The 23,339-nt window shown below is 35.9% G+C and overlaps 1 protein-coding gene across 5 annotated transcripts in view; it reads right to left on the bottom strand.

Annotated features, from left to right (window-relative positions):
- The window catches only part of LOC127833363 (lymphocyte-specific helicase-like), a 99,460-nt gene extending 76,678 nt beyond the window's left edge, over positions 1-22,782 (bottom strand). For 2 of the 5 annotated variants that reach the window (XM_052358564.1, XM_052358561.1), the window contains exons 1-2: positions 11,147-11,221; positions 10,134-10,263 (exon numbers count right to left, since the gene is read on the bottom strand). In XM_052358564.1, coding sequence (XP_052214524.1) covers positions 10,134-10,263; positions 11,147-11,206 — 190 coding nt within the window. In that variant the 5' untranslated portion in view covers positions 11,207-11,221. Of the gene's footprint in view, positions 1-10,133; positions 10,264-11,146; positions 11,222-15,778; positions 15,848-22,643 lie in introns of those variants that run through there. The other 3 variants (XM_052358562.1, XM_052358563.1, XM_052358566.1) reach the window with 3 other exon arrangements.
- Between the last annotated feature and the right edge of the window lie 557 nt (positions 22,783-23,339).

Raw genomic sequence — 23,339 nt, forward strand, 5'->3', positions numbered from 1 at the left:
CCTCAAAATCAATAGAGGTCATCTGCGAGTCATGATCAATCTACCCATGAAGTTTCATGATCCTAAGCGTATGCGTTCTTGAGTTATCATCCGGAAACCATTTTACTATTTCGGGTCACTGTGACCTTGACCTTTGACCTAGTGACCTCAAAATCAATAGGAGTCATCTGCAAGTCATGATCAATCTACCCATGAAGTTTCATGATCCTAGGCATATGTGTTCTTGAGTAATCATTCAAAAACCATTTTACTATTTCAGGTCACCGTGACCTTGACCTTTGACCTAGTGACCTCAAAATCAATAGGGGTCATCTGCGAGTCATGATCAATGTACCTATGAAGTTTCATGATCCTAGGCCCAAGCGTTCTTGAGTTATCGTCTGACAACCACCTGGTGGACGGACCGACAGACCGACCAACAGACTGACATGAGCAAAGCAATATACCCCCTCTTCTTCGAAGGGAGGCATAAAAAGAACATGCATAAACCGTAGTTGTTTCCCTTGTTTGAACCATGCTAAATCCTTATAAATTTATAATTCCTATTTCGAGTAACTGTGACCTTCACCTGTGACCTTGACCTTTGACCTAGTGACCTCAAAATCAGTAGGGGTCACCTGCGATTCATGATCAATGTACCTATGAAGTTTTATGATCCTAGCCCCAAGTGTTCTTGAGTTATCATCCGGAAACCACCTGGTGGACGGACCGACCGACTGACCTACCGACCGACATGAGCAAAGCAATATACCCCCTCTTCTTCGAAGGGGGGCATAATAAAGAAGTTATGGCAATTTTAGCAAAATTTTATAATTTGACCTTGAGAGTCAAGGTCATTCAAAGGTCAAGGCAAAATTCAACTTGCCAGGTACAGTAACCTCATGATAGCATGAAAGTTTTTGAAGTTTGAAAGCAATAGCCTTGGTACTTTAGAAGTAAAGTGGATCGAAACACAAAATTTAACCATACATGAATATTCAAAGTTACTAAGTCAAAAAAGGGCCATAATTCCGTAAAAATGACAACCAGAGTAATGCAACTTGTCCTTTTACTGTACCCTTATGATAGTTTGCGAGTGTTCCAAGTATGAAAGCAATATCTATGATACTTTAGGGGTAAAGTGGACCAAAACACAAATCTTAACCAAATTTTCAATTTTCTAAGTTATATAAAGGGCCCATAATTCCGTCCAAATGCCAGTCAGAGTTACATAACTTTGCCTGCAAAGTCCCCTTATGATAGTTAATAAGTGTTGCAAGTATGAAAGCAATAGCTTTGATACTGTAGGAATAAAGTGGACCTAAACACAAAACTTAACCGATTTTTAAATTTCTAAGTATAAAAAGAGCACATAATTCTATCAAAATGCCAGTCAGAGTTACGTAACTTTGCCTGCACAGTTCCCTTATGATAGTTAGTAAGTGTTGCAAGTATGAAAGCAATAGCTTTGATACTTAATGAATAAAATGGACCTAAACACAAAACTTAACCAAACTTTCAATTTTCTAAGTATAAAAAGGGCACATAATTCTGTCAAAATGCACGCCAGAGTTATCTAACTTTGCCTGCCCAGTCCCTTCATGATAGTAAGTAAGTGTACCAAGTTTGAATGCAATAGCATTGATACTTTCTGAGAAAAGTGGACCTAAACACAAAACTTAACCGGACGCCGACGCCAACGCAGACGCCAAGGTGATGACAATAGCTCATAATTTTTTTTTCAAAAAATAGATGAGCTAAAAATGATTCTTTTCAGTAATCACCTATTTGACACTAGTGAGCATTAAGGGATGAGGGAAGAAAAAAAGAGGAAACAGTTTCAAGAAACAGAAATGCTATACAGAAGGGGACACTAGGAGTAAGTTGGGTGCGGGCAAGACGAAACGATAGCCTGACAGAAACTGTTGTCAACAATAAGAATGGGGATAGGCGAACACAATTAAAAATTTAATTCGAACACAAATTCTGCAATAGGGATTGTGTCAAATATTACACAGGTTGACAAAAAGCAAAGGCATGTTCTTTCCTGAGTAATATGTATGTTTTAAAATCAAATGTGAAACAAGGGCTGTTTGTAAAACATGCATGCCCCCCTATATGGGCTATAAGTTGTAGTAGCAGCCATTGTGTGAATACGTTTTTTGTCACTGAATATGTTTTTTGTCACTGTGAATGGTGTTGGTGGTGGTGGTGGTGATGGTGGTGGTAGCAAAAGAAATAGTAGTAGTAGTAGTAGTAGTAGTAGTAGTAGTAGTAGTAGTAGTAGTAGTAGTAGAAGTAGTAGTAGTAGTAGTAGTAGTAGTAGTAGTAGAAGTAGTAGTAATAGTAGTAGAGTAGTAGTAGAAGTAGTAGTAGTTGTAGTAGTAGTAGAAGTAGTAGTAGTAGTAGTAGTAGTAGTAGTAGTAGTAGTAGTAGTAGTAGTAGTAGTAGTAGTAGTAGAGTAGTAGTAGTAGTAGTAGTAGTAGTAGTAGTAGTAATAGAGAAGTAGTAGTAGAGTAGGTGGTGGTGGTGGTAGCAAAAGAAATAGTAGTGGTAGTAGTAGTAGTAGTAGTAGTAGTAGTAGTAGTAGTAGTAGTAGTAGAAGTAGCAGTGGTAGTAGTAGTAGTAGTAGTAGTAGTAGTAGTAGTAGTAGTAGTAGTAGTAGTAGTAGTAGTAGTAGTAGTAGTAGCAGTAGTAGTAGAGCAGTAGTAGAAGTAGTAGTAGTAGTAGTAGTAGTAGCAGTAGTAGTAGTAGTAGTAGTAGTAGTAGTAGTAGAGTAGTAGTAGTAGTAGTAGTAGTAGTAGTAGTAGTAGTAGAAGTAGTAGTAGTATCAGTAGAAGTAGTAGTAGTAGTAGTAGTAGTAGTAGTAGTAGTAGTAGTAGTAGTAGTAGTAGTAGTAGTAGAAGTAGTAGTAGTAGTAGCAGCAGCAGCAGCAGCAGCAGCAGTAGTAGTAGTAGAAGTAGTAGTAGTAGTAGTAGTAGTATGCATTACAAAAATGCAGTTAGCCTTACATTTGGTAAAATTTAAATATATTACAAGGGAGGCAAATCTGTAACAATAAATTTAAACTTATTGCATTTGTTTCCCCTGTAGTGTATTACCTCCCCTGTCCTACTTATATTTATATTAATCAACAAAATTAAACATAAACACAATATTTAATATACAAAATATACAAAAAATCTCATATTCTGATATTTTTACTGATCCACTGTATTTTACTAAAAGGATGATGTTTCATTGGACTGATAATTATAGATTTAGGATTACAGACCAGTTGCTTCAGTAATATTGTTCAGAGTGTGCCCTGTTGGCCGCGTATGCATTCTAAAATTATCATTCAAAAAACCATTTTACTATTTTGAGTCACCGTGACCTTGACCTTTGACCTAGTGACCTCAAAATCAATAGGGGTCATCTGCTAGTTATGATCAATGTACCTATGAAGTTTCATGATCCTAGGCACAAGCGTTCTTGAGTTATCGTCTGACAACCACCTGGTGGACGGACAGACCGACCGACATGAGCAAAGCAATATACCCCCTCTTCTCCGAAGGGGGGCATAATAAAAACTGATAAAACTGAATCCACCAGACGTATTGGTTTATCATGGATTTCAAAGTGCCTTGCATCATTGTGAAGAAATTTTAAACGACCAAACAAATCATATATTTTCGACATTATTTTCTATTTTGTTGTTATTTAAAGTTGAAAATAACCGGTACAATTTACTAAAAACAAAATAATGGTCATAGTAGAAACATATATATTATATATGTGTGTGTTTGTGTGTGTTATTTTCATTTATGGAATTCATATTGTTGCATTAGTTTATTACATAGTATAGATATTTACAATCATGCGCCATGTGTTTGTATAATGTCATGTTATAAATTATGACATTGTATTCAGTGAAACAAGTGTATGCTTACATTAAGTGTTAATTATTTTGAAGAGAATATAAAAGTAAATGAATAACTATTATATTTAATGATTATATATGTACGATTCCCGTCTTGTGTTGTGGTGGGATGCAGCTGTGAAGAATGCCAAGACGTATTTCGAATAAATTAAGGAGTATTGAATTGTATACAAAACCTCATTGCCTACATTGTTTATTGTCAATTACCACGGCCTAGAATAAGTATAAACAGGCAGTTAATTATGTAAAGCAATCGTGAAAATCACTACTTTTTAGAAACCCTGGCTGCTTATGATTATCAAACTAGCTTCAGACAGCGGTATTTAAAATTGAAATCAACGAAAAAACATCGCAAAACTTTAATCAAGTTATAGTTAATCAAGTATCACAGATAAGATAATAAAAATCACAGATGCGATCCATTAATGAATAACGTAAATCTAACTTAATGCACAATTATTTGACAATAATTTCAAAAGAAACGCACAAACGAACTTAACGAAACACAAAAACTAATCAAATTCGGATAAATCAATCGGGGTCATCTGCGAGTCATGATCAATCTACCCATGAAGTTTCATGATCCTAGGCGTATGCGTTCTTGAGTCATCGTCTGAAAACCACCTGGTGGACGGACCGACAGACCGACCAACCGACATGAGCAAAGCAATATACCCCCTCTTCTTTGAAGGGGGGCATAAAAAATGGGGGGGGGGGGGGGGGGGGGGGAGAGGATTCGGGGGGCACGGGGGATTGTTTGGGTTACAGTAACCTCATGATAGCATGAAAGTATTTGAAGAAAACCATTTTACTATTTCGGGTCACTGTGACCTTGACCTTTCACCTAGTGACCTTAAAATCAATAGGGGTCATCTGCGAGTCATGATCAATCTACCCATGAAGTTTCATGATCCTAGGCGTATGCGTTCTTGCGTTATCATCCGGAAACCATTTTACTATTTCGTTCACCGTGACCTTGACCTTTGACCTAGTGACCTCAAAATCAATCGGGGTCATCTGCGAGTCATGATCAATCTACCCATGAAGTTTCATGATCCTAGGCGTATGCGTTCTTGAGTTATCGTCTGAAAACCACCTGGTGGACGGACCGACAGACCGACCAACCGACATGAGCAAAGCAATATACCCCCTCTTCTTTGAAGGGGGGCATAAAAAATGGGGGGGGGGGAGGGGGGGGAGAGGATTCGGGGGGCACGGGGGATTGTTTGGGTTACAGTAACCTCATGATAGCATGAAAGTATTTGAAGTTTGAAAGCAATAGCATTGATACTTAAGGAATAAAATGGACCTAAACACAAAACTTAACCCAAATTTTCAATTTTCTAAGTATAACAAGATGTGTTTGTGAAACACCAATGTCCCCCTATATGATGTTTGACATTGTACGATGACCTTGACCTTGTGAAGGATGACCTTGACCTTTCACCACTCAAAATGTGCAGCTCCATAAGATACACATGCATGCCAAATATCAAGTTGCTATCTTCAATATTTCAAAAGTATTCATAAAATAAGCGATTTGGGCCACATATATTTGACCTCTGACCTTGAAGGATGACCTTGACCTTTACCTTTCACCACTCAAAATGAGCAGCTCCATGAGATGCACATGCATGCCAAATATCAAGTTGCTATCTTCAATATTGCAAAAGTATTCATAAAATGAGCGATTTCGGCCACATATAATTGACCTCTGACCTTGAAGGATGACCTTGACCTTTCACCACTCAAAATGTGCAGCTCCATGAGATACACATGCATGCCAAATATCAAGTTGCTATCTTCAATATTGCAAAAGTATTCATAAAATGAGCGATTTTGGCCACATATATTTGACCTCTGACCTTGAAGGATGACCTTGACCTTTCACCACTCAAAATGTGCAGCTTCATGAGATACACATGCATGCCAAATATGAAGTTGCTATCTTTAATATAGCAAAAGTTATTGCAAAATGTTAAAGTTGGCGCAAACAGACAGACAGACAGACCAACAGACAGGGCAAAAACAATATGTCCCCCACTACTATAGTGGGGGACATAAAAAGGGCACATAATTCTGTCAAAATGTAGCCAGAGTTATCTAACTTTGCCTGCCCAGTTCCCTCATGATAGTAAGTAAGTGTACCAAGTTTGAATGCAATAGCATTGATACTTTCTGAGAAAAGTGGACCTAAACGCAAAACTTAACCGGACGCCGACGCCAATGTGATGACAATAGCTCATAATTTTTTTTCAAAAAATAGATGAGCTTAAAATATATCCATAAAAAATCTTACCTTCCTCGCGCTTTTGTTGACATTTTAGTCCCCACACAGATCTTAAAAAGTCACGTGGTATAGGCACCGTGATAGTGTTTAAATGCAACATGAAAGGCAAAATCATAAGAAATCATGTGTTTATTGAATATTTGGTCTTTTCATGATTACTGTCATCTTGTTGAAGTTATACAGATACCCTAAGCATGAGTTTTCATCCAGCAATTTTTTTGTCTATCTTTTAAAGTACCAGTAAATGAAACTTTCCCAGGGGAAATAAATAACTAAATTCTCAATGTCTGTCAAAACAAATTCCCAAAACGAAGAAAAACTAATTTAGTTTCCAACAGATTACATTATCAGTAAATCAAAAAAAAATTGATTAGTTGTGTGTAACCACAAGTACCTTACTCTACAAGTGCTAACAGAGCTTCTTGGATTGTCACCGAACTTTATTATTGGTTTGCGTATGTACAAAAACGATTTTACATGTCGCTTGCGTCATACCATGGTGGCGGACAAGTTATGGCAGCGCCCTCACACTACTTTGGGGGAAGGGGTCCGCAGCCCTTAGGAGGCGTAATTTTTTGTAAATGGGGGAATTTTTATATAATAACAAAAAACAACAACTGTGTTGAACTGTTATAAATATATATTTCTATATATGAAACTGTCTATAGTACAGAAAGGTGGACTTTTACTCAATCTAAATAAAAGTAATCTTATTTATAAGTCCAATATATTGCGGTTGAAGGGGTCCAAAGATCGCAACCTTGATATATCCGGCGCGCTATATAAATTGTCAGGTTATTCATGTATGTTTATGTATGCATTAGCATTGTTTGGCAATCTCAAAACACGCTATTTATGTACCATATTGAAGTATGTGTTATCCATATGTTATTCATTGGTATAAAACAAAACATTATTCCATGCAAGTATTTTCAAATGCGTATAATTAAATTTGTAATCCGAAAACAATTGCCAAGTTTTATTGTTCAAGAAAGCATGCACAAATTAGTTTACACAAGTAGTTTACACTGTATCTAATGTGCAAAGATTGTTGAGATTGACATTTACAGTTATAATTGTATACACCTTCATGTGTGCACTGGTGCGTTTCGGCACTTCAAAGCAATTTCAAGAGAGAATGTTAACAACCGAAATGACCTGTGATGTTTGGCCAGTGTTGTTATTGTTTACTGCAGTACACAGGTGTTACTGTGATGTACAATGAAACCAAACAATCTGGTCAAAGCTGGATTATGAATGTCGGATTAAACAGAAAATTAAAGTGGGTGAAAAAAGGGTAAAATACTAGCTTGTACCTGATTTTATCTGATAATGCTCGTCACATTTTTGGGAGACATAACCATAGCCGATTTGTGATATATTGGACAACGCAATATAACGGACAGTGATACGTTGGAGTCAATTTTCAACTATAAATCAGCGATTTTTTTTCAGATTTGAAAGATCGAGGGTCCTGTATGGATTCTCTGGAAAATGGCTGATAACACTTGAATTAGCTACAGATGTCATATAATTAGCGGGCATTATTGAAATATGTGTTTCAATCAAATATGTAGAATACCAGACCTCCAGATAAGGGCCGTACAGCCGTAAATACGTTTTTTTCATGAAGGTTTACGCATTTATTTTTATAAACTGGACGTACAATTATGACTTTAATATCCCTTTTACGTATTTACAACAAGATGTGTTTGTGAAACACAATGTCCCACTATATGATGTTTGACCTTGAAGGATGACCTTGACCCTTCACCACTAAAAATGTGCAGCTCCGTGAGATACACATGCATTTCAAATATAAAATTGCTAGCTTCAATATTGCAGAAGTGACATTACATGAGCAATTTTGACCCATATATTTGACCTTCAAGGATGACCTTGACCTTTCACCACTCAAATTGTGCAGCTCCATGAGATACACATGCATGCCAAATATCAAGTTGCTATCTTCAATATTGCAAAAGTATTCATAAAATAAGCGATTTAGTTCACATATATTTGACCTCTGACCTTGAAGGATGACCTTGACCTTTCACCACTCAAAATGTGCAGCTCCATGAGATACACATGCATGCCAAATATCAAGTTGCTATCTTCAATATTGCAAAAGTACTCATAAAATGAGCGATTTTGTCCACATAATTTTGACCTCTGACCTTGAAGAATGACCTTGACCTTTCACCACTCAAAATGTGCAGCTCCATTAGATACACATGCATGCCAAATACAGACCTGTTTACCCTACCGATTGCTTCTCAGTAGTATGGAGGGCATCTCTCAGTAGTTTTGGGCTGTTGTCAGTAGTTTTTACCTTTTCAATCATTTTGAGCATTAAAACACCATTTCTGGGTCACATATCAGTTTAACGGTACATAAAGCATTAGAGGAATTTACTTGCTAATAATTGAATCTGTTAAGTGATTTCATTTGCTTTTATTTGTTACAGCCTTTGCCATTTGGTTTGGGAAAAATGGCGCGATAAACCATGAAATTGGAAAAAATAGCGCGATAAACCATTAAATTGGGAAACATTAAGCATTATAAATATGATTAAAAGTAACAGAATTAAAATTGTTTTTAAGTGCATTTTTGACAGTTTTTTTATATTATAAAGTGCTGCTTTAATATCTTCTTACAATGAAAACAATATTTAATTAATATCCATCCACATGCATATTAAACTTGCAATAATCTACAGATTCTTAAATACACCATTTTGAATCCGTAGTGCGTAGTTTAGCCAAATAATCTGTAGAAACTACGGCGAATCCGTAGAAGTAAACAAGTCTGCAAATATCAAGTTGCTATCTTGAATATTGAAATACTGCAAAAGTGTACATTAAATGAGCGATTTTTACCCATATATTTGACCTTTGACCTTGAAGGATGACCTTGACCTTTCACCACTCAAAATGTGCAGCTCCATGAGATACATATGCATACCAAATATCAAGTTGCTTTCTTCAATATTGCAAAAGTTATTGCAAATGTTAAAGTTTGCGCAAACCAACCAACAGACCAACAGACAAGGCAAAAACAATATGTCCCCCACTACTATAGTAGGGGACATAAAAAACATCTGGCCGTACCGATACGTCTGCATCAGGGCGGCGGGATTTGTTGGTCTCTAACCTAACGGTGCTTTTCGTTAATTTAAATTACCGAAAAGTTGTAGACTGGGTTTCGGTATTATTGTCTTTTCTGTCGTGTGATTTCATGTAACTCATAAACCCGTCAAAACAATGTCTGCGCGCAATGGAAGGCCGGCTTAACCAAAAGCGGTTCAAAACAACACTGTGTTGTCATATAATGGCTACACGCAGTGTCGTCTAACCATCCTGACATTCAATCTGTAAACCCAGAAAAAGACATTGTCGCCCCGATATTAAACGATTTGATTGCATCACTGGCTAAAAAAGTTAGAAAACACGATGGGAAATGGATGAGACAGTGACAGGTGTGTTCATTTACTTAGCTTACTAGTTGGCTTGTGTTTTCTTGTGAAGAACAATAAAGAGATAGTATTAGTCATGAGTTTTAATGTGTAGTTGTATTTGCATCATAATTCAGAATGAAAAACCTAATAAAGTAACTGTTTTAGAAGCTAAATATATTTATTATAATTGCTGCAAATGTTTCTGTAAAGTCAGATATACACCCTTCAATATCCAAGAACATGGGTAGTACAGTACTACCTGTATTTTTGGCTATGGTAGTACAGGTACTAATTGCTTTTCAGCGTTACTCCTTTTCTTTCTGTCAGTGGCAGTACCATTACTAATTTCATAAATTCTTATCTGGAGCTCTGGAATACATTCCAGATATAAACAACAAATCCTATTACGAAAATTAACAGTGAAAGTTTAATGTTTTATTAATTTGCAGGTGATCCAGAAAAGGACACATTATAATAGAGATTACTTGTTTCATAGAGGTCTGAGCCAGTCTTGCTGACTGCATCCTCATCAGGAATTGTGGCCTCATCTGACAGAGGTTTCAAGGGAGATCCCCGTACAGTCCCCAGATCCATCAGAACAGCTGTCAGCAGGCTCTGAAGTAGTCAACATCATATACTGAATGATTACATTTGCCAATAATGCAGGGATTGTTTCATCTTCATGTCATGTTTTCAGTACGCGGTAATATTGCAGTAAACATAAAGTTTCTGTGTCATTAGCAACACATTTGTAGGCAGCTTTGAAGGTGTCAAGGCATCATCTGAAACTAAAATAATGTAATCAAGTGGCAAAATGACATACACATTATCAACATGATGTGACATGATGTTTTGATCCTATGAATCCCAGTCCACCAGTCATTATTCTTTGATTATATGACCTCCTGGCTGGCAATATATTATAATTTTAGGAAGGACTGAAAGCTGGATATCTTACAAATTTCACAATTAAATGCCATTTAAAAGTTAACTGGTGATATCTTGAATAAAAGAAAATGCAGGTAAAGCATTTGTTTGAATTGAAAGTGGAATATCTTATGGATTCACAAGATTATAACATACATGTTACTCTATATAAACAATGCGTTTTAGATTTATGACATGCATTTAAACTTGATACTTTGTTCCTAGCAAATTTCACAAATAACAAATTTTGCTTTTAGAGCATATCAGCTTTTTATGAGACGTTACTGCTTGAGCAGAAGTTGAACAAGGTCCCTTCAGCGTTCAATAGTCTATAACTACCACGCTTGCATAACCCTACTCCTATAAATATGAGGTCGATTTACATTTACATCGACCTCATATCGTTTAACGTTATTTTGCAATAGCATCGTTCCGACATGAATTCATGTCGGAAGCTTTAACGGCATCAAATTCATATAACAGCACAGAATAATCATGCAATAAATTATTAAACATAAAATATAAACATTATTTTACTAATTGCATTAGAAAAATGTTTATACAAACTTACAAGTAATGATAGTCCAGACCTTAAAACACTACCACTGTTCAAATTCCATATTGTTGCCATATAGCACTGTGTAAATTGAAAGTTGCATAATGTTACCTCATTGGTCGGTTATAAATACATTGTTTCTCTATATATAGTATTCGATTTAGACGAAAATAATAATTTACGTGGAATGTCATATTAGTTTTCCATTAAAACTTTGATCTTGCTGTGTGTGTTTATGGACGTTATTAATTATGTTATACTTATTTTTGTATTTCATTAAGAATTAGAACGTGTAGCCCTTTTTGTTAACTGTTTTTAGCAAACGATTCGCGGCTTAATAAGACACTGAAAATAGTTAAAGCGACACTTTCATTTAAAGATTAAATGTGAACAATATTAAATGAAACCTTTTTTGGTATTAATATATTTTATTGACATGTTAAATTCGATACTTGAAAAGGTGTTTAGTCTTTAAAAATATGTGGCTGATATTGTTAATTTCAATAACTGTTAATATGCTTAATGTTGTATAAGAAATTGAATAGTTTCACTGAGTTGTATTCCCGCCTAAAATCCGATATCGTAAAACGCGCAACGGTTAAGAATAAGGTCTAAATAAGTTTAAGTATTCAGATCTGAATATCAGCAGCTGTGCCAGCTGGGAAGCCCCGTTTTGGCTTTAACAACCGCAAGCGAAACAACATACTTGTTTAAGTCTTGCACTTAGACTCCATGATCACAAGTATAGGTCCCTGCTGTGGCGTATGACACCATAGTGTTATTTAGTATTGGTCGGCACAGTATCTGATCATAACGAGACAATTGGTTTGTGCTGAACACAGGGGCAATAAAACCACAGATCTATCAATAAACAAGATTATTGAGATATCTTTTATTGAACACCGCGATAAAAATGCTCAAACCACGGACTCTAGATTACACGGATAAGAAACATGGCAACATTCTCAGAATCATCACTGCTATATGTGTAATCAACTAACAATTCGTCTAAAAATAATTTATATATTTGAGTTGAAGACGATGTACTGTTGTATAAGTCTGAATAAACTATCTGTCTACCTGTCTAAATCTAAGTCGTCATCGTCCCAGTGAAAAAAAATCTGATTTTGAATAGTTGGACATGATGCCCTGATGTCAAAATACGAAATGACCCGCATAACACCGACCGTGATTTTCAAGAATCTTTAATAAATTGATCATTTAAGGTAAATAACATTTCATTTAATTATACATAATTCCCTAGTTTATAATTAACAGCAAACGATGAATGTTTTTGACACCCATTTTATTTCAAGTATGCATGCAAAGCCGAATAAAATCGAGAGGGTCCGCTATATACGCTGTTTCATCATAAATTTAACACCCTTCAGGGCTTTCCTTTGACCCGAGCTCCCGGGTTTTGACGCTTGAAAATTACAGAAGACCCCTTTTTGACTCTTGAGAAAATTACGTCATGCGTCACATTTGACCCGGGGGAATATACCGACTTGCGTCAACGAGATCAAAAGTTGTTAAGACTAAGCGATAATTGGCTCGGGGCGGAGTATCTCATTTAGTACACGCTAATCGTTAACGCCCGTTTCCAATCATCGAAGCACAAGTCCACCCAGTAGGCGGAGTTTGGTTAATTAAGAAATCTAGTTTTGACCAATTAAAACACTGCTGGTTCGATGACGCGTGTATTAACTTTCCATTATTTATCATAGCGTTTGTTATCAGCTGTTTGCGGAAAAGACGTGTATTAAACCCACCTAGTTGCAATAATCCAACTCCCAGCTATTGACCCTCTGAGCTGTACGTATGTACTCATAAAAGCTCAGAGCATTTAAGAAGAACTATAAACCCACCAAAACAGAATGGACTCATCCGCGTCAGTTTTAATAATATTCAATATAAAATAATAACATCCATATCCACATAACACCGTAAAGCATATTTTGAGATATTTCCAGAGTATGGCAGAATGTATTTCCAAAGCTGAATGCACCCATCACTGTTTCGCTTCATGATTGCTCAGTTCAAAGACGCGCGAAAGTTATGCTGGCATATGTACTGTCTACAACGTCAAATTACACGCTTTGCATCAAAGTTGCTAAAAATAACTATAGAACCGATACAACTTGCCTTGTGGCAAAGTGACAATTTTTGCATGAGCTAATTGATTACAAAATACATGTAGGCGTAATAATTGACCGTTTGATAAGGCATGTTTGTCGCACGTCTTCCGTGAAGTTGACACATGAAATAATTAAAGGGCGTCGGAATTTTCGATGGGATTAAATACGGAGGCACCTTTATCGGCGAGTAGAAATAATTTCCTTTTATAGTTTACCGATTTATATAGGCTATTGTGTTTAGGTACCACCCGTATGTTGTTGTTTTTTTTTTGTGATAGCCAGCGGAAATGTTTTTTTTTTCACATTTTGTATTTCATTCTTAATTTAATAGCCACGCGAAACGGTCAAACAAAGTTATTGGATAAAGTGTAATTGTGCAAAGTGTAATTGTGCTAGTGCATTTGGAAAATGTCGCAGAGAAACCTTTTCGAATTCGGAATCGGTAGTAACTCTGAAAGTGTGTGTAAGACGCCAACGACAAACGTACTTTAGATCTAAATGACAGTGCTCTTAACACCCCCAAACGTGCGAAAGAAGAACATATGACATATTACTCTGCTGTATACATGAAGTTAATGTTGTATTAGAATACATGTTTTGTATTTATTAATCATTGAAATATTGTGTTTAAATGCATAGTGTTGTAGTGACAGTAAAATGTAAGAAATAAATGTTAACATACATGTATCTTTTTATTTGTTGCTTTTTATATATTATATCTCAGTAATTTGCTTAAATTGCAAAAAATCATTGACTCTCCTGCGTTATTATTAGGACTCTCAGAAGTTTGATCTTGACTCTTGAAAATATGGTCCCAAGAGTCCTTGACTCTTGAGATTTGAGGTCTAAGGAAAGCCCTGACCCTTTCTGTGTTATAAACAAGAGCTGAAATCGTTAATTTATTTATAATAAGCTTTATTGATATGTTTCGTGAACAAAATACTACAATATATTCCATAAAAAATATAATAATCATGGCAAAGGAAATTCAATGGCCGGTTTCTAATCAAAAGCATAATCGCCAAGACCGTAGCATCAGTTCAGTGCGTTAGGAACGCGCGCTACTTTCTTCCGCCTTCATTCCTTAATTACTTTCGTTTTTAAACTTTTTTTTTTCTATCGTATACAGAATTCTATTCTCCTAAGCAAGATGTAATTTTTAAAACTGAACTCCAAATATAAACGCTACAAATTGGTATTAAGTACGAACATGTCAACCGTAAATCTAGATTCTAAAACTCCAAAACGGTATGATATTTGCAAAAGTTAAAGTTATAACTCGCCGGGCTGTCGAAATCAGAAGAACGCTACAAATTGGTATTAAGTACGAACATGTCAACCGTAAATCTAGATTCTAAAACTCCAAAACGGTATGATATTTGCAAAAGTTAAAGTTATAACTCGCCGGGCTGTCGAAAGCAGAAGAACGCTACACATTGGTATTAAGTACGAACATGTCAACCGTAAATCTGGATTCTAAAACTCCAAAACGTTATGATATTTGCAAAAGTTAAAGTTATAACTCGCCGGCTGTTGAAATCAGAAGAAAAACTTAATATATATTTATATATCTGTTTACTACGTAACGTAAGCTTTCTAATGATATATAATTTGTCAAAATCGGCCGAGAAATGAAACTATAATTCAACAAGACGTGAGTGGGTACATCAAAATGTATAACCTCGGCGCTTCGCTGTACGCTAATTGTACAAGATCGATAGCCACAATACGGTAAAACGCGCGGTGGTAAAACATAAAATGTGTATTTCTTGTGTTTATCTCGCTATAAATCCATTAATAACAACGGGAATATACTAAAACGTATATTTTTTGAAAGAGGAATTAATAAGCAACAAGATAACGTATAAACCAATAAAATCGGATGAATAGTTTTTGCATAAGATTGCATTTACTACAGTAAGGGTCAAATACTCGATTCATCTCCTAACAATATACACTCCGTGATACAACTGGTAGTTTTAACACACACATATAGGTGCCATTTAATTAAAGAGTACAGAAAGCTAAAAAGTGATGTGGTTTGTTGTACAACAACAATTGGTTATGTGTAACCTATTCAAAAAATAATTTCGTTCAAGATAATTCAATGTAATTCTATAAACGACAAACACACTTCGTGTGTTGTGTATGTTTATTTTTAAAAATGTACATAAGTGGTTTAAAGCACAATTTTTATACATTTAAGAGGTAATCGCTCACATTTATGTCTAATTAATGATAATTTTATGCATTAGCAAAGATTTAACGAGAAAAACTGAAGTTTAAGTTGAACTCAATTTGCTATAGGAAAACGACGGTAGCCGTTTAGACGTAAGCGGGGTAGCTTACGTCTAATTATTTGGACTAGCATAACCCTAACACATAGCTGGAAAAGTTGAATAAGCAAATGTTTCACCAAAAATGGCCCAACCGAATGAGGCTTATATGGGCCTGCACCTTTTTTAAAAATTGATTCGATTACATAACTCATTCGTGAACAAAAATCTACCTGTAGGATACCTGTAGGATGATTTTGGGCTCTGTGGTAAGGACTCAAGTCCTTTTTAAACCCCTCTTCTTATCGACGTCTTATGGTACTGTATCCGTATGTGTTCTCACAACTAATAAAAATAGCCCTTATTCAGTAAAAAATAGTTCCTTAAGTATGGTAAAGAATGAATGTCCTTTTGACAAACAACAGTTGTGATCACTAAAACTTATACACTATGTCCCCATTCCAATGTAGATCAATCCTGCTCTTGAATTCTAATACATTTTTGGCATCAACTACACATTGAGGCAAGTCATTCCACATGTTAATCACTCTTCTGGAAAATTGATTTTGACAAAAAGATGTTCTGGACTTTGGTTTCTCAAGCTTTAGGTTATGTCCTCTAGTTGATGATGTATAATTGAAAAAGTTCTCAAAAATGCAATCATCTATATTTTTGACTATTTTAAATGTTTGAATGGCATCCCCACGAATTCTGCGATGAGCAAGTGATGGTAATTTTACTTCTTTAAGTCGTTCCTCATAGGATGAATTCCTCAAATTCGGTACAAGTTTTGTGGCTCTTTTTTGAACTTTTTCTATGCTAATAATGTCCTTTTTTAAATATGGGTACCATATAACATTTGCAAACTCAACATGCGGACGCACCAAGGCAGTATATAATTTCAAAAATAAGTATTTGTCCATGAACTCAAAAGATCTCTTTATTAAGGCTAGGATACTGTTTGCTTTATTTATCTTTGTAGATATATGCTTACTAAGTTTTAGATCTCTTTCGAAGAGCACTCCCAGATCACATTCCTCAGTTGCAGCCTGCAGAGGCTTATTATTCATAGTATACTGTTGATTGGGGTTATTGTTTCCGTAATGTATAACTTTGCATTTGTCAACGTTGAAGGCAAGTTCCCATTTTTGTGCCCATTCGCTGAGAGAGTCAAGATCCTCCTGCAGCCTGCCTGAGTCCGTCACAGGTGCATATAACTTGGTGTCGTCAGCAAATATTTTAGAAATACAGCTCACAGAGTCGGTGATATCGTTAACATATATTATAAAAAGTACTGGACCAAGCACACTTCCCTGAGGAACTCCACTCTCTACACTTATCCAGCTAGATGTACTTCCCTTTATTGACACACACTGTCTTCTCTGACTCAGAAAGTTCTCAATCCAGGCCAGAACATTTCCCTTAATGCCATACGCAGATACCTTCCTTAGGCCTAAATTAAAATTGAGTTTGTTTGCCCTTTACCGACCGACCCACTTTTTACCCCCCGACCCAAAAATTTTTATTGCGATTTCTGAAAACTTATTTTTTTTATTTTCGTTTTTTTCGACGATGACAAGAGCCAAAAGCAATATTTATTCATGCGCGTATTTATATCCCTGTCTATTATTATCGCCCCTGACCGATCTAGGTCGCTCCGATGGTTGGAATTTCATACGCCCCAGATTAGACAGTAATGCAAGCTTCTATAACCAGCATCGCGATCGGCGGTGTTCCGTGAAAATGGCCGAACGACATCATACTTCATTCGGTACCCCTCGCAGATTATTATAATCTTACTTATCCGATGTTTGACGGAAAGGGCCGAGAATTTGCGATTGATCATACTTAACCATTGGTTCGCGAAAGTAGTCGGACATATACGAGTTTACATTCGTTGTTTAGGTTACAATATACTAAATCTTTTTGGAGTGCAATGCTATACTCTCTAAAAACATGAACATCATTTATTTGAAGACACGGTTCTCTGTAGGGTCACTTGCCATGACTTTATTTGAGTATATTTCTGTGTGCATGTGGCAGGGAAAACATTGTTGTTTACTAGAAATTCACTCTTTTATCTGAAGATTGGAGACTACATAAGACTTTGACAGATGGCGGGAAACCCTCATGAACTGGATAGAAGCCGGTAAATAGATAGCCGTAAAACAGTGACTTTTGATTCGTGACGAGTTCTTTCTTACATATCGCGTGACCTATCTTTTTTATTGCTTAAATCAATTCGGCTTGGAATGCTCTTCGAGAAAAGGTATGGTTATGAGGGTCTCTATGCGCAAAAGTTTGACTTTATTTTTCGTTAAAGTTATTGCTTTTACATTGAATTTGTGTAGGAAATCTTTTACTATATTGTAACCTACACATGTTAACGTGATCCAAGATGGCCGACAATTAAAAGAAATAACGATGCTCAGCGAGAACAAATAACTATCGAATTTACGACGGACATCATATAATTAGTATCGATTAATGAAAAGAGCGTGTCATTCTACGATTGAGCATAGGTTTTTTGCAAATGTATGAACTGAATGTCACAGAACAAGTGATAAAGTGTTTGAAAATTGGAATGCAGTCTACTCGCAAAGAAAAATACATCTTACAGTTACAGGATTTTTTTTGTCGAAAATGCAAAATAAAAGACAAACATGATTTGATTTATATGCAAGTGGATCTGTGTTTAATCAGATTCATGTGCATATTCTGCTTTATTATGTTTGCCACACTGAACAGTTTACTGTAATGGCATGTTAGTGAAATGGATATGTAAAGGTAAACTTATTTAATTTATTATTAATGTCTCTTAGCTAAATACATCGACAACACTCAAGTATATATGTTTAAAGCGTTAGTATATCCACAAACTGAAACTAACACCCACTGTCCTACAGTGGGACTAACCACCCTCTCCCCCGTTGCGCCTACACCGAAAGGTCCTGCAACGTACCTATCCAGATCCAGAATTTATTTCCCCAAATCAAGTTTTCATGCTTATGTTAGTTGCAATAATACAACTCCCAGCTATTGACCCTCTGAGCTGTACGTATGTACTCATAAAAGCTCAGAGCATTCAAGAAGAAATAATGCTTTATAATAATGTTCAGTTTGCACTTTTATGAATTTACTTTTCCATGCTGAGACTATGCACTAACCGGTCAAACACTTAAAATTGAGGCCTGTAAAAACTTCAACAGGCCTGTGAATTGTTTCTCCTGGTAGGCAAGTCTGGCCTGTAAAATGTGATGGTCTTTCGCCACGTCTGAATTTTTCCATTAAAGGCTTTGGGCTGTCTTTCTACACTCCTTCAATGCTTGTTGCATGCTAATTAAGCCCAATTTAAGGGAAAGGTTTAAGTTAAAAATAAAAGCTGTCTGGCTGTTAAATAATTACAAATGCATTTGAGCAATTAAAATCATATAATGAACAAATATTTGATGTAATAACACACAAGCATGCATTTGATATTAATATTTGCAAGAAACAGCAAACAAGATAATGTTAAACTACATAGGGCTTCGTACACTGCAACAGTGCTTTAATAAAAGTGTTTTAAATATTCATAGACTATTAGTGTATTAAAAACATAATTTCTCAAATAAAATAAAATAATTTTCCTACCTACCTACCCACCTGTAAAATTTAGGGTCGGTAAAGGGCAAACCAACAATATTTTAATTGTGGCCTTATGAGTCTTCTATGCGCAACTTTATCAAAAGCTTCCGCAAGGTCTAAGTAAATGCTGTCCCAGCTTTCGCTTCCTTCGATGAACTTTGTCCAGTCCTCCATAACATGTAGCAACTGTAACGCACAGGATCTATGTGGTCTAAAGCCGTATTGATCATTTGATAATAAATTATTCACACTTAAATGATACATGATATGTTTTCTAACTATTTTTTCAAGGATCTTGCAGACTACTGATGTGAGACTAACTGGTCTGTAGTTACATGGCTCAGTTTTGTTACCCTTCTTGAAAATTGGCGATATTCTTGCATCTTTCCACCCTTTTGGAACTTCTCCGGATGACAGAGACTTCTTGAAAATTAATGAAAGTGGTTTGACAAAAACGTCAGGCATACTTTTAAGCAAATATGGATGTATTTCATCCGGACCCATGGACTTAGACGAATCAATATCCTTTAGCAAATTTAAGACTTCCACTTCAGAAACATGTATGTCATTTAAATTATTTTCCACAGTTTTATCTGGTAAATCAGGTATATTATGTAAAGTTTCTTTTGTAAACACAGAGGCAAAAAACCCATTAAGAACATCCGCCTTTTCATTGTCCGATCCAACAAACCCCCCATCGTCCCGTTTCAAATTAGAAACGCCAATTTTTGACTTAACTTTACTTTTTACATACCGCCAAAATTGCTTCGGTTCACTTTTAGCTTTAAGCGAAATAGTCCGTTCATAGTTTTTCTTACTCTTCTTCACAAATTCATTGGCCGCATTTCTCACCACTTTATATGTTCCAAAGTCTGCCGTCCTTTTAGTAGCCATATATTTATTCCAGGCATGACGCTTCCCCTTAATAAATCTCAATGAATCCTGTGTCATCCACAATGGTTTCTTCATGTGTCCTGATTTTGGTTTAAACTTTGGAACAAACTTTTCCACACTAGCTCTGAATTTGCAAACAAAAGACTCCCACATGCTGTTAGCATCGCTGTGTTGGAAATATTCCTGCCAGTTTGTTGTTTCCCACTCTTCCGTAAAGCGTATTAAATCACATTTCCTGTATTGATAGGAACTAGCTCCAGTACATATTATTTTGAAATCACATAAAAAGTCAAATAGTAATGTTACATGATCACTGCATCCCAGGGATGGTAGATATTCTAAGTTCACTATGTCATTCTCATCTTTAGATAAAATTAGGTCAAGTATGTTCTTGCTCTGATCATTTCTACGTCTTGTGAATTGGTTTACATGTTGAAACAAAAAGTTATCTCTTAAGCACTCAATAAATAAGCTTTCATGATGATCCTCTCCATGTGTGGTGGTGTACGTGTCCCAATCAATGTCCTTCATATTAAAGTCTCCCGTAATTAATAAATTCTCGGCGAGTCCAACTGCCATGTTTAATAAATGGTTAATTTCATCACAGTTTCTAGTGTTGGAGGGGCTCCGATATATACACCCTAATGTTATTGTTTTCCTATCACTAATCCAGTCAATCCACGAAGCATCACCATAAAAGGAATTAAGAGTGGTATTTGGTGAAACATTCAATTCTGTTTTCGCATAAATAATGACACCTCTACCAAGGTCAGTTCCAGGAAAAGCTGAGTAACCATCAATATGATACAATGTGGAAGAACATGATATATTGTCGAAATTATACTTGGGTAACACTTCTGTAACAAATACAAAGTCTGGTGACACAATAGACAACTGCAAACGCAATTCATCAAGTTTGTTTTGGAGCTGATCTGCATTAGTATACATGCACTTACATCTTTCTGCAATTGATTCTGTTAAAACTGTTTTCGCGACAATAGTGGAATCAATACTTCGGTAAATATCACAGGGTTCCTGATCACTTATTGATTTAAAATCACACGTGATTAGACTAGAGTTAATTGCTTGACACTGTTTATGCCTATACTGCAAATCATTGCTCTGATTACTGTTTAAAATCTCATTGTTTTCAGACAAAGAGTCATTAACACAACTTGAAAAACTTTCAACGAAAGAACTGTGATTAACACAACTTGAAAAACTGTCAACGAAAGAACTGTGGTGAACACTTGAAACTGGAACACTAACTCTATTTACAGTTTCTTTAAATTTATCATAGACGAAATGGCCGACCCGGCTCTGAAATGCCCGGTGTCGCCATTGTGCTATTCACAAGACTATCTGATCTTCTTTCCACTATTTCCCCTCTAAAAATAATTAAATCATGATTTTTCTCTTCCAACTTTCGCTTCTCCAGTTCCCTTTTGAGATTCATATTCTTTATTCTCTCTTCTTTAGTCTGATCCGGGGTTATGAAAATCTTGCTCCATCTGTGAGCATAAACTTGCCCTATCTTCGCCCTCAGATACCTTGTCCCCCCTAGAACTCTGTGTTTGTCTGAAACACTCCCAAGAGTTACCTTGATCAGTCGATCCCTTCCGTCCGATGGCCTTCCCAAGCGTACAAAATCAAAAATTTTCAGACCAACACATTTGGTTGTAAGAAGTATTTCTTTCAGAGAAATTTCATCGTCCCCCTTCTTATCGGTGCTTTCCGCTCTCGGTTCTGGCACATTGTGTATAATAATGTTCAACTTACGCTCCTCGCGCTCTCTGTACTCAGTGATGGCTTTCTCAACTTGCTCTTCAACAACACTTTGTAGAGTATTTTTCAGATCCTCGTATTTTTTCTCACACAACTCAATTTTAAGCTGCTGTAAATGCATAGCCTTCGCTAGTTCAGCTACTTTAGGTAAAACCCGAGTACATCCATCACAATTGAAAGGCAGGTTTTTAACATTTGGCTCACTCTTAAGAACATCGTAAACCTTGTTAGACACATGACTACACTCCAGGCAGAACCAAAAGATACAAATACTGCAATTAAAGCACTTTGGACTCTTCCCTTTAAAAGAAATCTCACACTGAGCACATGTTTTGTTATTAACAACTTGAGACGCCACATGAGACGCCATCATAGATCTCCTCAGAAAAAATGTAATCCGCTCAAAAATTAATCCTCATGAAATAAGAACACTTCATAGATCACAGAGACCAAATTAATTTTAAATGTTTTAAGAAAGAATCTGTGCTCATCAGATTTGCAAAATGGCTTTTTCCCAAATGACACCTAATATGATTTATTTTATGAGTCTCGTATTACATTATTCTAATTACTTACACACTGAACCTTCGATTTACTGAAAGAATGCGATTTTTAAAGACTTAACATGCTTGCCTTAACTTAAGTTAGGCTATGAGTATGACCATGATAATCGGAATACAATCAGATTTGTGCCTGGTGGTGAGGTCAAACGACAATTGTTTTTTAATATTGATGATACCTTAATCGTTTTACGACTCATTTTCATGATTCTATGTAGAAATTATTCCTTACCTGATAAGATGATGCCACAAATTGGTTTAAAGGATGAAAATTTTGGTTATATAAATTTCACGATACTTTCTCCCGCCAACTCTCGTCACAACCTAATCGTCTGTAAATCAACCATCAAAACACTCAAATACAGACAAGGATATCGTAAGCGTTTACTTATCAAAATCTCCAAGTATAACTCATGGAGTGGATAGACTTCAAATGGACAATAACGTACTTGCGGTTTTAAGTTGGTGCAATCTTAGCAATAATAAGAAATAGTGGACATTTTATTTCACGGATCAGCGGGATGGCTGTTCTATAAATATACGTTTGAAGGCGCCGATAAAGTACTAAAACGCAAGTCTATATAATATATAACATTTACAGAATGTAAAGCGTTATTTTATTTATACAATAATCAAGTACAACAAATATTGATTTAAACAAATCATCTGGAAAACATTATCGTCGCTTTACATACAATCTTAGAATAGCTAAAAGACATATAAAATACATGTATTTTGACGGTCTTTGAATAGCCTTAGAAAGACTGATCTCCCCTGATAGGTCACAGGGACAGGTATAAAACGTAGTCGTGAGGACTAGGCGATGACATGTAAATAAACTCTGACAAAAACACAGAGAGACATTGTTCGAATAGTTTGCATACTTTATGTAAATATGATTTAGACCTCAAATACTTTTACCTAATTG

This window comes from Dreissena polymorpha, chromosome 6, assembly GCF_020536995.1.
Source record: "Dreissena polymorpha isolate Duluth1 chromosome 6, UMN_Dpol_1.0, whole genome shotgun sequence".
Taxonomy (NCBI): domain Eukaryota; kingdom Metazoa; phylum Mollusca; class Bivalvia; order Myida; family Dreissenidae; genus Dreissena; species Dreissena polymorpha.